Here is a 12,039-nt window from a genome sequence, read left to right as displayed (position 1 = left end):
GGTGATTGATTTTTTTTTTTAATATACAAATATTTTTAAATGTCCAATTTTTTTAATAATTACTTATTTCACTATATTTTTAAAACTTTTTCTTCTATTAACTTTTTCTTCTACGCCAAAACAATAACACATACACCGTACAGAATATCAAATCAACCAAAATTAAATCAAATCAATTGTGATTAAAAATTAAGATTTATATGTCGATCACCATGCATTCTGGACACACACAACTTATTAATCCACCCAGCTTCTAACCGAAATTCAGCAATACAATTACAAACACACATACACATGATTTGGTTGTTTAATATGCTAAATTGTAATTTCTAGGGTTTCAATCAAGAATTACACAACGAAATTGATCTGTACAAATGGCATTGTTACGTAAATTGTGCTACAAGAAACCACCAGATGGCCTTCTTGAGATTTCAGAAAGAGTTTATGGTAATTCATTTACTCTGTGATATTCATTTATTTGATATTTGATTTATTTATTATACACATGCAAGTTTAATTAATTACGTATGTTTCCCATTCATTTTTAGAATTATTATAAAGTTTGCTGTTTCTGTGTGTGTAGTATTTGATTGCTGTTTCACTACTGATGCATGGGATGAAGAAAACTATAAAGGTTATGTAGGAAACATAGTAAGTCAGCTTAAAGATCATTACCCTGAAGCTTCAGTTCTTATTTTTAATTTTCGTGAGGGTGGTACAATAAGCCCGTTAGCCTCTGCGTTATCGGGTCACGATATGACTATAGTGGAATACCCTCGACACTATGAAGGTTGCCCATTACTTTCGATGGAAGCGATCCATCATTATTTAAGATCATGTGAAAGTTGGCTTTCATTTGGGCTGCAAAATGTTCTTTTAATGCATTGTGAGATTGGCGGTTGGCCCGTTTTGGCTTTTATGTTAGCTGCATTGTTGATTTACCGAAAATATTATTCGGGTGAATCAAAGACATTGGATATGGTTTATAAACAAGCTCCTTGTGAGATGGTACATTTGTTTTCATCGTTGAATCCTTTACCATCTCAATTGAGGTATTTGCAGTATGTATCGAGAAGGAACGTGGCTACCGAATGGCCACCGTTGGATCGGGCACTTAGTTTGGATTGCGTAATCATGCGAATGATTCCTGATTTTGATGGAGATGGTGGTTGCTGTCCTATATTCAGGATTTATGGACAAGATCCGTATATGCCCGGTGACAAAACTACCAAACTTTTGTTCTCGACTCCAAAGAGGAGTAAGAATATTCGATATTACAAACAGGTACTAATTACTCTTACTCTGTTTAGTACACAATACTAATTACTAGATACTAATTCTGTTCCTGGATTGTATCACTGCCAAAACTTAGAGGAGGAAAATTTGCCAATTTACTTATTAATGGGTCGATTTTGGATATGAAGTATCTCTGGGGTCAAATAGATAAAAACATTAACTTGAAAGGAGATAAAAAATGATTATTCTAAACACAACCCGCTATCGTTAACTGCATTAATATGTTGTACAAAGTGGTTTAAGGTTGACTTTTACATGGTGGTTATTAAAAAGTACAAGTCTTTTTTGTACCTTAAGGACAGCCCTAAGGGTCGTCGTCAGAAAAAAAAAATTGACAGAAGGTTTTTCAGGCATTATAACCTGGCCCGTTTTGACACTTTACAAAATTACCTGTCTCACTTCCAAATCTGTTTTGACGCACCAAGAGCACCCATTTTGGCACCTCTACCAAACTGTGACTTAAATCTATGTTTTTAATGACCTCTTACTATTTGTCACAGGTAGAATGTGAAGTTGTTATAATTGATATAGATTGCCATATTCAAGGTGACATTGTGTTAGAATGTATAAACTTACATGATGACTGGGAGCATGAAAATATTGTGTATCGTGCTATGTTCAACACGTCATTTATTAGATCAAATATTTTAATTCTTAATCGCGATGAAATTGATGTACTGTGGGATGCTAATGATCTGTTCCCCAAAGACTTTAAAGCTGAGGTATTTTTACTGAAAATCTTTCCGGTTCATAAAAAGGGTTATTTTTACAGTACCCAAAGTAATCATTTTGTATTTAATTGTATATATGCAGTTTCTTTTCTCCGAAATGGATGCAGCAGCTTCTGTAGTGCCATTAGATTCATACTTTTTTGATGATAAGGAGGCTCTTCCTATTGAAGCGTTTTCTAAAGTCCAAGAGATGTTTAATAGTGTCGATTGGCTAATTCCCAAAATTGATCCCGCCATTAACGTGCTACACCCGATAGCTACGTCAGACTATGACAAGGTACAAAGTAGATACTACTAAAGGTGTCAATTTGAACCCATGTTGCTATAAATGGGTCAGTTTGGGTTGTGTTTCATAACCACTTTCTATGCTTACTAAGTCTTTATATACATAATGTCTTTTTAAACAAAGATTTAGTTTATTATTGTAATAATGTTGTTTATCTAATCACAATAAAAGCAGAGACAGTCTATAATATGCTTAAAGAATGTATTTAAAAATGTTTGTCAGTAAACCTAAATGTACCCGATCCATTTTGACCCTTACTAAATAACCCGTTTCCTCCGGAGACCATTTTGACTGGTAACCAACCCATCAATCTAGTCACATCCAATAGTTCCAATCAGGGCTAGCAATTTGCTTAATATCTTTACATCTAAAATTTATCAGGTTAAAGAACGTATCGGATCATCAGAAACCGATCCAAAGGGCTCTACGCAATCGGCTAAGGCGAATTCTTTTGATGGTTCAAGAAGATCCATATCTTCTTCTAAATCCATGTCACCTAAGAATCTTTTGGATTGTGAACCTATGCATCCTTACCTTCGCGGAAACTTTGACTCACATTTGCATGAGAGTATAACATCTCCAACAAACCTAGTTCCCGGTGTGGATCAATCTTCGTTGATCAAGTCAAACCAAACTTCTGATATCGAAGCTAGAACTCCTCCACCTAAACCAGCTTCTCAAACAAGTCCTCACACTCGGTCCCCGTCCCCGTTCACACCATCCGTCCTTCCACCTATCTCGCCATTAAAGGACAAAGATAATAAGGTTGAACCATCTAGAGACGAAAAATCCCCTAAAGCACAAACACCAAGTACACGAGTACCGTACTCTCCCCCACTATCTCCTCCAACTCCACCCTTGAAAGAAAAGGTAACTCCGGGAGGCGGGACCACTCCGCCACGATCGCCGACTCATCCGACCTCACCTTCAAAAGATAAGCCTACTATAAAAGTTGGACCGTCAACACCACCACCTCCTCAGACTGAAGCCACAAAAGAGAAGCCAACAAAGAAAGTCGAACCATCTCCACCACCGCCAGTATCACCGCCTCCTCAAATGACACCCAAAAACGAGAAGCCGTCAAAGACACTCGAACCATTTCCGCCACCAATATTACCACCATCCCCTCCTTCGACAGTTATGAAAGAGAAACAAGAAACGTCAACAGGGACAACCAAATCTTATACACCCGTACCGCCACCGCCACCACTACCACCGCCGCCACTAATTTTATCTCTAAAAGAGACACCGGAAAAGACTAATGAACCCTCTCCTCCTCCGCCTCCACCACCACCGCTAGCTCCTGTAGGGCCCGGTACAAACAATGGAGTTGCAGCACCAATGCCTCCTCCACCACCTCCCCCGGGTCCTAATGCCGCTTCAAACGCGCCACCTCCTCCTCCTCCGATACCTTCCGCTAATCAAAACGGAAAGGGAGGTGGCGTACCACCACCACCACCGCCATCAAAAGGAGGAGGCTTGCCGGGAGCTCCGGCACCACCACCACCTTTAGGTAGAGGGCGTGGTCTACCGACGGCGATGTCAAAAAATCAACAAGGGAAGAAACTGAAGCCTTTACATTGGTTGAAGTTAACAAGAGCAGTTCAAGGAAGCTTGTGGGCTGAAACACAAAGATCAGGTGAAGCTGTCAAGTAAGTTATCCTTTCTTAAATGAAAAATGATACGGAGTACATTCTTTTTTTTTCTATTTTTTTTCTATTTTTTTATAAAGGCATGGTCATAAAAGATGATACATTCTACTAACACTTACTCTTTGTTGGTCTCATTGTTTTTATTGTTCATTTACATTAGGACTCCAGAAATTGATATAAAAGAACTCGAGAATCTATTCTCAGCAGCACTACCGAATCAAGATAAGGGACTTGCAAAATCAAAATCTGCATCAATAGCTAATAAACCTGAAAAAGTGCAACTGGTAAAGATATTATCTTCACTCTGTGCTACGCCTACGAGTGTGTACCTTTATATAAATATACTTAAGCATGTAATTATAACACATGGAAATTTTTTCAGATCGATCATCGGCGGGCATACAACTGTGAGATTATGCTTTCAAAAGTGAAGATACCATTATGTGAACTGATGGTAAGCTAAAGTATTGGATACATAATTCATAACAAACAATGCATTTCTGAAAATAACAAATAATTGATCTAAAAGGTATGAATTCAAATTGTTTTATTTATAAACATTACAGGATTACGTACTCGCTTTAGATGAAAATGCACTGGATGCTGATCAGGTGGAAAACCTCATTAAGTTTTGTCCTACAAAGGAAGAGATGGAAACGCTAAAGGTCACACGACTATTTTTACATTTCATTATTTATTTAAAATCTCATTGAATAATATATTAACAACATTTATTCGCAATATAAGTAACATGTTTAAATTAATCTCAGGGCTACAAAGGAGAGACAGATAAGTTAGGAAAATGTGAACAGGTTTGTAATGCCTATCTTACGATTTTACTGGACTAAGACCAGCATATAAAAATTGTGTCTGTAATCTAAGTCTCTCATTTCGTGCGTACATTAATTTTTCGTAACAGTTCTTCATGGAGCTAATGAAAGTTCCACGCACAGAATCTAAGCTCCGAGTTTTCTCTTTCAAGTTACAGTTTGGGTCACAGGTAAAAAAAAAAAAAAAACGGTTACATACACTTTTTTCTGGTTTTTATAGTTTACGGATTTTTTGATGTAATGCTCTAGCTTTCGTATGATTTAGGTTAATGATCTAAGGAAAAGCCTAAACTCAGTAAATTCAGCTGTTGAACAGGCAAGTTATTTCCTATTATTTTAATACAAATGTTAACAAAATTATAATTTAGTTAACTTTTGTGTGTGTTGCTTCTATCAGGTTAGGAGTTCCAGTAAATTCAAACGGGTCATGCAAACAATTCTCACGCTAGGAAACGCTTTAAACCAGGGAACAGCAAGAGGTATGTTATTAATTTACTCGTTAAGGGAAAATGTTTATAGTTCTTTTAAACATTTCTAAAACAAATGTGATGAGATAGTTGAATTGTTTCGTAAACAAGTTACATTCCGTATACTTTTCATTATTTGCTTCATGCAGGCGTTCAAAATAGTTTTGAAGCAAGATTATTGATAAAAAAAATTTCATTTGACAACCTCATTAAGAACCTGGCAAAATGAGCAGGTTGGGTAACGGGTCAAATATAATTAAGAATCATATCATACAATATTCCAGTTTCAGTGTACAATATGATCTAAGTTTTGTTATGTTAACAATACACATTAACAAGATCAATTTTCTTTCAACCCATTTTTTGTCTCATCAGCTTGACATGTTGAACCCTTAAGTATGATTAAAATCTACATGTTCATAGCTCTTTGATATTTAATTCTTGACTTAAAAGATAGATACTATTTTGGTTGTTGTGTTAGGTGCTGCGGTTGGTTTCAGACTTGATAGCCTCCTCAAACTTACAGATACTCGTGCAGCAAGGAATGCTAAAATGACTCTCATGCATTATCTTTGTAAGGTATTTGTTAATCCAAAACACCTTTTTTTAAATACGTAAACCGTGAAACTTTTTAACACTTTTAAGTTGTCTACTGTTAAGGGACAAGTGGACAACCCATCTTTAACACTAGATTGGTAACAGTTCAGTTAAGTTAAAAAATAAATATTAAATAAAAAACTAAGAAGTAGATGCAATTGTCTACATATTTTCACTTTTGTTCATGCTAGCTCTGATGGATACCTCTAGGTGCTTGATGACAAATTACCTGAACTCCTTGATTTTTCAAAGGATCTTGATAGCTTGGAACCTGCATCAAAGGTGATTATTTTTTTTTAATTTTTTTTTTTTTTTTGTAAATTAGTTTTTCGATCACATATTTTAGATGGATACAAGAGCAGGCAGATTTACTGAATATTTATCTCCAGGTACAACTGAAATATCTGGCAGAGGAAATGCAAGCTATCAGCAAAGGACTCGAGAAAGTTGTCCAAGAATTGTCTACGTCTGAAAATGATGGTCCTGTATCTGAAAATTTTCGAAAGGTGAGGCTGCATTTATAAACCGTTGATGTTATAACTAGTGAAACTTCTGTCAAATGCAGAATATGAGCAATAAAGTAAGCTGAAAACCTTGCGTTGTAGCTCATGTGGTAGTGGCCTCTTAGCAAGAGGTCATGAGTTTGACTTCCGTGGAGTGCAACATTGCACACAAGGTTGCCCCTTTACCCTTGAATTCCACCCAAGGGTGCCTTCCGCACATCGCGTTGTGGAGGCAGTGGGGGTGGGTTTACTGTCCATGCCCTCGGATTGGGCCGGGTTTCCTCCTGGGCAGCAATTGGGGGCGGGTTATGCAACTGCGAGAGATGAACGCGTGGGTGGTTTAGTCCCCCAGGGTGATCCCGAACTGCTGTCCAAAAAAAAAAAAGTAAGCTGAACCAAATGGGTTGGACAGTTCAAATGGGTCAAAAACTAGTTTGTGTACTTATAATGCATAGTTTTTATTTATTAAAAAAAAAATATCTTAGTAATCCAAGAGTATCTTGGAGTATTACAGAGAAAATTGCATGATTGTATATTTGTATCAATAATGATGAAACTTGTTGCCAATTAATTGTTTCATTTGCATAACTATATCGATATCGATACATAACTTGCATACCTTTTTTTTCCATTAGGCATTAAAGGAGTTTCTTTGTACAGCCGAAAGTGAAGCTAGGTCCTTGGCCTCATTGTACTCTTTAGTGGTATGACTAATTTTGTCTCTCGGAACTTTTAATTTCCAATCTTCATTGTAACTTGACATTGTTTTATAGGGTAAAAATGTCGACGCCTTAATTCTTTACTTTGGGGAGGATCCAGCCCGTTGCCCTTATGAACATGGTATTACTATTTTGCTATTTTAGATCTTATTGAGCATCTTAATATGCTAATTCCGTGCAATTACAGTAATTATGTTGCACCAACAATTAGACATACAAATCCATCTTACCATTTCCTTTTCAGTTGTTTCAACTTTGCGGAATTTTGTGAGAATGTTCAATCAAGCACATGACGAAAACCTTAAGCAAATAGAAGCAGAGAAGAAGAAGGCAGAGAAGGAAGCATCAAACGAGTTATCAAAACCAAGTGATTCCGATATCGTGTCAGAACATATAAAAGACTCTCCAGTCAAACCTGTTAAATAAAACATTTCCTTGTTTTTCCCGATTTCTTTAAATTATATTGGTGGGAGAAAAAGGGGCTCCGATTGCAGCATTGCACGTTCACGGTTACCTATATGTTAATGATGGTCTCTTGAGGTGTTTCAACAATGTAAAGTTGTATATTATCACCGTTTCTGCTACAACTTCTATGGCCAGCCATGGCATTTAGCATCGAAGGTTAGCCTCTTAACCCTTTTCTTATATGAAAAGAATACAGTTTGACTTTTGAGGTCAATCATAAGTTTTCGCAAGTTCTATATTATGAATTCTTATGTGGAAACTCCATATAAAGTATGAAGTATGTTGAGAAAAGCGACACCGAATTATAGCAAACCGCTAGTAATAATTGAAATAACGACAATAATAGGACACCGAGATTTAACGTGGAAAACCCCAATAGGGTAAAAACCACGGGCAAGGAAAGAAACGTTTTACTAATAAGAATAATAGGAATTACACTTCTCTCTAATTACAAGGATAAACACTAATATTTATATCTCTTGTAATTAGGAGATTACTCACAAACTCTCTATTTAAGTTTTTAGTACAAGGAGAATGAATTGATTTGGGATGTTGAATGAGCTATCTGGTACATCTATTTATAGTAATAGAAATGGGGTTGGTGAAAGGAGTCTGCCATCCACAAATCATTCATACGTATGAATGTAATTTACCCATATCAACATGAGGTCAAAGTAAATGGTAGATTGCCTACCCAAAAAACAGTACCCTTTACTTTTATGGCATCCTTTCATTGAATGTCAATTAAGCCACCAAACATGTGGCTAGTAAGCCACCACCGTCCAACAATCTCCCACTTGAAGATTTGATTGTAACCAAATCAATCTTCACACGATAATCCTTCCTTGCCGGTGATGTTGATTACGTCTCTGCTAGGCCGCATGAAGAACGACACCAAATAAACTTGTCACGGTTGATTGACTTTGTTAGAAAATCAGCCACATTATTATCAGTATGAATTTTCTGCACATCCACGGTTCCTTCTTCCACTTTCTCACGAACGAAGTGATACTGAACTCGTATATGCTTTGTCTTTGAATGAAATGCTGGATTCCTTGCAAGATGCAAGGCACTCTGGTTGTCACAAAATAGAGTGATATTCTTTTGTTTGTGCCCGAGTTCCTCCAACAACATCTTCAACCATACTGCCTCTTTAGTAGCTTGAGTAGCTGCTACATATTCTGCTTCTGTTGTTGACGTGGCTACAACTGACTGCAGTTTTGAAACCCAGCTTACTATTCTACCACAAAGTGTGAAAACATATGCAATGGTAGATTTACTTTTATCGATATCGCCTGCATAATCTGAATCAACATACCCTTTGACAATAAATTCCGGTTCCCCATAACATAATGCAACATCTAAGGTTCCCTTGATGTATTTAAGGATCCTCTTTACCGCATTCCAATGCTCTTTACCAGGATTCGCCATGTACCGACTAACTACTCCCACTGCATGTGCAATGTCTGGTCTTGTACATATCATTGCGAACATTAAACTTCCCACTGCTGATGCATACGGTACGCGAGACATCTCCTTCCTTTCGTATTCACTGCTAGGACACATAACGGAGGATAACTTGAGATTAGTAGGAAGTGGGGTTGAGATTGGCTTACTATCTTGCATATTGAAACGCTCCAAGATTTTCCTCAAATAATTCATTTGAGAAAGCCAAATCTTCCTATTATCTCTGTCTCGGTGAATTTGCATCCCTAGAATCTTGTTTGCGGCACCCAAGTCTTTCATTTCAAACTCCCTAGCCAATTGAGCCTTCAGCTTATTAATACGATCTTTGTTGGGGCCTGCAAAAAACATGTCGTCTACATATAACAGCAAAATGACAAAATCATTGTCCCCAAACCTCTTGAAATATGCACAAGAGTCTGCATAAAGTCTGTTATATTCAAGGCTCATTATGAAAAAATCAAATCTCTTGTACCAACATCTCGGTGCCTGTTTGAGACCATACAGAGATTTCTTTAACCTGCAAACCAAGTTCTTTTTTTCTTGTAGTTTAAAACCTTCTGGTTGAAGCATATAAATTTCTTCTTCAATATTTCCATGAAGAAATGCAGTTTTCACATCTAGCTGCTCTAGATGCAAATCAAATGTAGCACACATCGCTAGAACTACTCGAATTGTTGTAAGTCGAACCACAGGAGAAAATATTTCATTAAAGTCTTTACCTTCTTTCTGAGCATATCCTTTAACCACCAGTCTTGCACGATACCGCTCCACTTGATCATCGTCATTTCGCTTGATCTTATACACCCACTTATTTCCAATAGGTTTTCTACCTTTCTGCAATGGCACAAGTTCCCATGTTTGATTTTTATGAAGAGCTTCAATTTCTTCCTGCATAGCTGTCATCCACTGAGATGCATCTGAATGATTCATTGCCTCGCGAAAAGCTGTTGGTTCTCCTTCCTCTGTTAGAAGACAATATGCAACATTGCTTTCCATAATATAATCTGAGTGCCACCCTGGACATTTCCTTTCCCGATTAGAAGTACGAGTCGCTGGAGCTTCATCAACAACTACTTGATTTTCCTCGTGCTCTGGTATTGCTTCAGAAGAATCTTTATGAAATTCATTACCGACCTGTATCGGTATAGTTTCTTTTGAAGTGCTAACATCTTTAAGATCTTTGTCTTCCGTAAAGACAACATCTCTGCTGATGATTACTTTGTGGGCAGTGAGATCCCACAAGCGATACCCCTTAACTCCATCAGCATACCCCAAGAACAATCACTTTCTGGACTTTGGATCCAACTTTGTCGTTTCTTGAGAATTGTGCATTGCGTACACATGACTTCCAAATACATGAAGGTCAGAATAATCAACTGTTTTTCAGTCCACATTTCCATCGGTGATTTCAACTCAATTGCAGTTGATGGTGACCAATTTATCACGTAACAGGCAGTACTTACTGCTTCTGCCCAGAATGATTTTCCCAAGCTTGCAGTTGCCAACATCACCCTTGTTCTATCTAACAAGGTTCTGTTCATCCGCTCTGCCACTCCATTTTGTTGAGGAGTGTATGCCGTCGTGAACTGCCTTTTGATACCTTCTTGTTTGCAGAACTTATCAAATTCATCACCAGTGTATTCTCCTCCATTATCCGTCCTTAAACACTTGATCTTTTTACCATATTCAAATTCGACCCGTGCTTTGTAAACTTTGAAAACCTCAAACACATCTGCATTCCTCTTGATTGGGTACACCCAACATCTCCTAGTGTAATCATCAATAAATGATACAAAATAATTTGCGTCCCCTAGGGATTGAACTGGTGTTTGCCACACATCAGAGTGAACCAATTCTAGAACCAATTTACTTCTAGAATTTGATGTGTTAAACTTCAGGCGATGCTGCTTGCTGATTACACAATGCTCACAGAAAGGTAGCGATACCTTTGTAAGACCAGGAATAAGATTTCTTTCAACAAGAATCTTCATACCTTGTTCAGACATGTGTCCAAGCTTTTGATGCCATGTCATAGCAACTTTATCACTTGAACTATTCGAAGCAACAGATGCTTCCGATTCCTGTACCGTCTCGCATTTCAGAATGTATAAATTAACACCCACCTTTTCTCCTTTCATAAGTACAACCGCGCCTTTCTTGATTATCATGATCTTCTCATGTATCACCATCTTACAACCAAGATCATCCAATTGTCCTAAAGACAATAAGTTCTTCTTCAAACCCTCCACGTGTCGTACACCTTGAATAGTACGAACTGTAGCATCGTGCATCTTCAGAATGATATCTCCAATTCCAATGATCTTTAGTTCATGATCATTGCAACTATATACAGATCCTCCTGAGATACGTTCATATTGTTTGAACCATTCTCTTCTAGGGGTCATGTGAAAAGTAGCTCCCGAGTCAAATAACCAGACATCAACAAATGTCTTTCTGCCTTCATTTGCTACCACTGCCTCACTAACCAAAGCAGTCCCATCATCTGAAGTGCTTGCAATATTTCCTTGAGGATTTGAGCTATTTAAACTCCGACAATCCTGCTTCAGGTGACCTTTCTTGCCACAATTGTAGCATGTATAGGTCTTCTTCTTTTTAGACTTCGGTTTACCATGATTGTGACTCCCACTTGGGCCACGTTCCGTTGATCTCCCTCCTGACACCACCAAGGCCTCCACTTGTCGTGAACCGGCCTGTTTGTCCTCCTTGTTATTACGCTGATTTTCTTCTTCTAGAATAGCAGCCGCAACTTCATCACAGACTAGATACTCCGAGAGAAAATTATTGGTTAAGTTAATAATGAGTTGATCATACGAGTCAGGTAGACTCTGAAGTAAAAGTTCAGCACGTTCTTTTGGCTCTATATTTCAACTTAATGAAGCGAGTTGAGAAAATAGAGTATTCAAAGAATTAATGTGCTCATTAACTGAAGTAGATTCATTCATGCGTAGCGCATAAAGTTTCCTCTTAAGGAATATCTTGTTGTGGAGTGATTTGGTCTCGTACAA

At 37.6% G+C, this 12,039-nt stretch overlaps 1 protein-coding gene across 1 annotated transcript; it reads left to right on the top strand.

The window, feature by feature from the left end:
• The first annotated feature begins 374 nt into the window (after nucleotides 1-374).
• LOC139887687 (formin-like protein 18) lies at nucleotides 375-7,507 on the top strand. Its single transcript, XM_071870754.1, has 18 exons — nucleotides 375-447; nucleotides 584-1,284; nucleotides 1,797-2,018; nucleotides 2,110-2,304; nucleotides 2,695-3,965; nucleotides 4,126-4,249; nucleotides 4,348-4,419; nucleotides 4,532-4,630; nucleotides 4,736-4,777; nucleotides 4,885-4,965; nucleotides 5,061-5,111; nucleotides 5,193-5,274; nucleotides 5,744-5,841; nucleotides 6,070-6,141; nucleotides 6,249-6,365; nucleotides 6,998-7,066; nucleotides 7,136-7,202; nucleotides 7,326-7,507. The coding sequence occupies exons 1-18, from the start codon at nucleotides 375-377 to the stop codon at nucleotides 7,505-7,507; spliced, it is 3,618 nt and encodes a 1,205-aa protein (XP_071726855.1).
• The last annotated feature ends 4,532 nt before the right edge of the window (nucleotides 7,508-12,039 follow it).

The sequence above is a fragment of the Rutidosis leptorrhynchoides genome, chromosome 2, assembly GCF_046630445.1.
Source record: "Rutidosis leptorrhynchoides isolate AG116_Rl617_1_P2 chromosome 2, CSIRO_AGI_Rlap_v1, whole genome shotgun sequence".
NCBI lineage: Eukaryota > Viridiplantae > Streptophyta > Magnoliopsida > Asterales > Asteraceae > Rutidosis > Rutidosis leptorrhynchoides.
Note: the sequence above shows the minus strand (reverse complement) of the source record. Positions and strands in the feature narration are given on the sequence as shown.

Excerpts from the sequence above, each read along its gene's own strand:
- LOC139887687 (XM_071870754.1), top strand. The coding sequence starts at position 375 with ATGGCATTGTTACGTAAATTGTGCTACAAGAAACCACCAGATGGCCTT. Across the intron at positions 1,285-1,796 it reads ATATTCGATATTACAAACAG|GTAGAATGTGAAGTTGTTAT; the intron begins GTACTAATTACT and ends TATTTGTCACAG. Across the intron at positions 3,966-4,125 it reads AGATCAGGTGAAGCTGTCAA|GACTCCAGAAATTGATATAA; the intron begins GTAAGTTATCCT and ends CATTTACATTAG.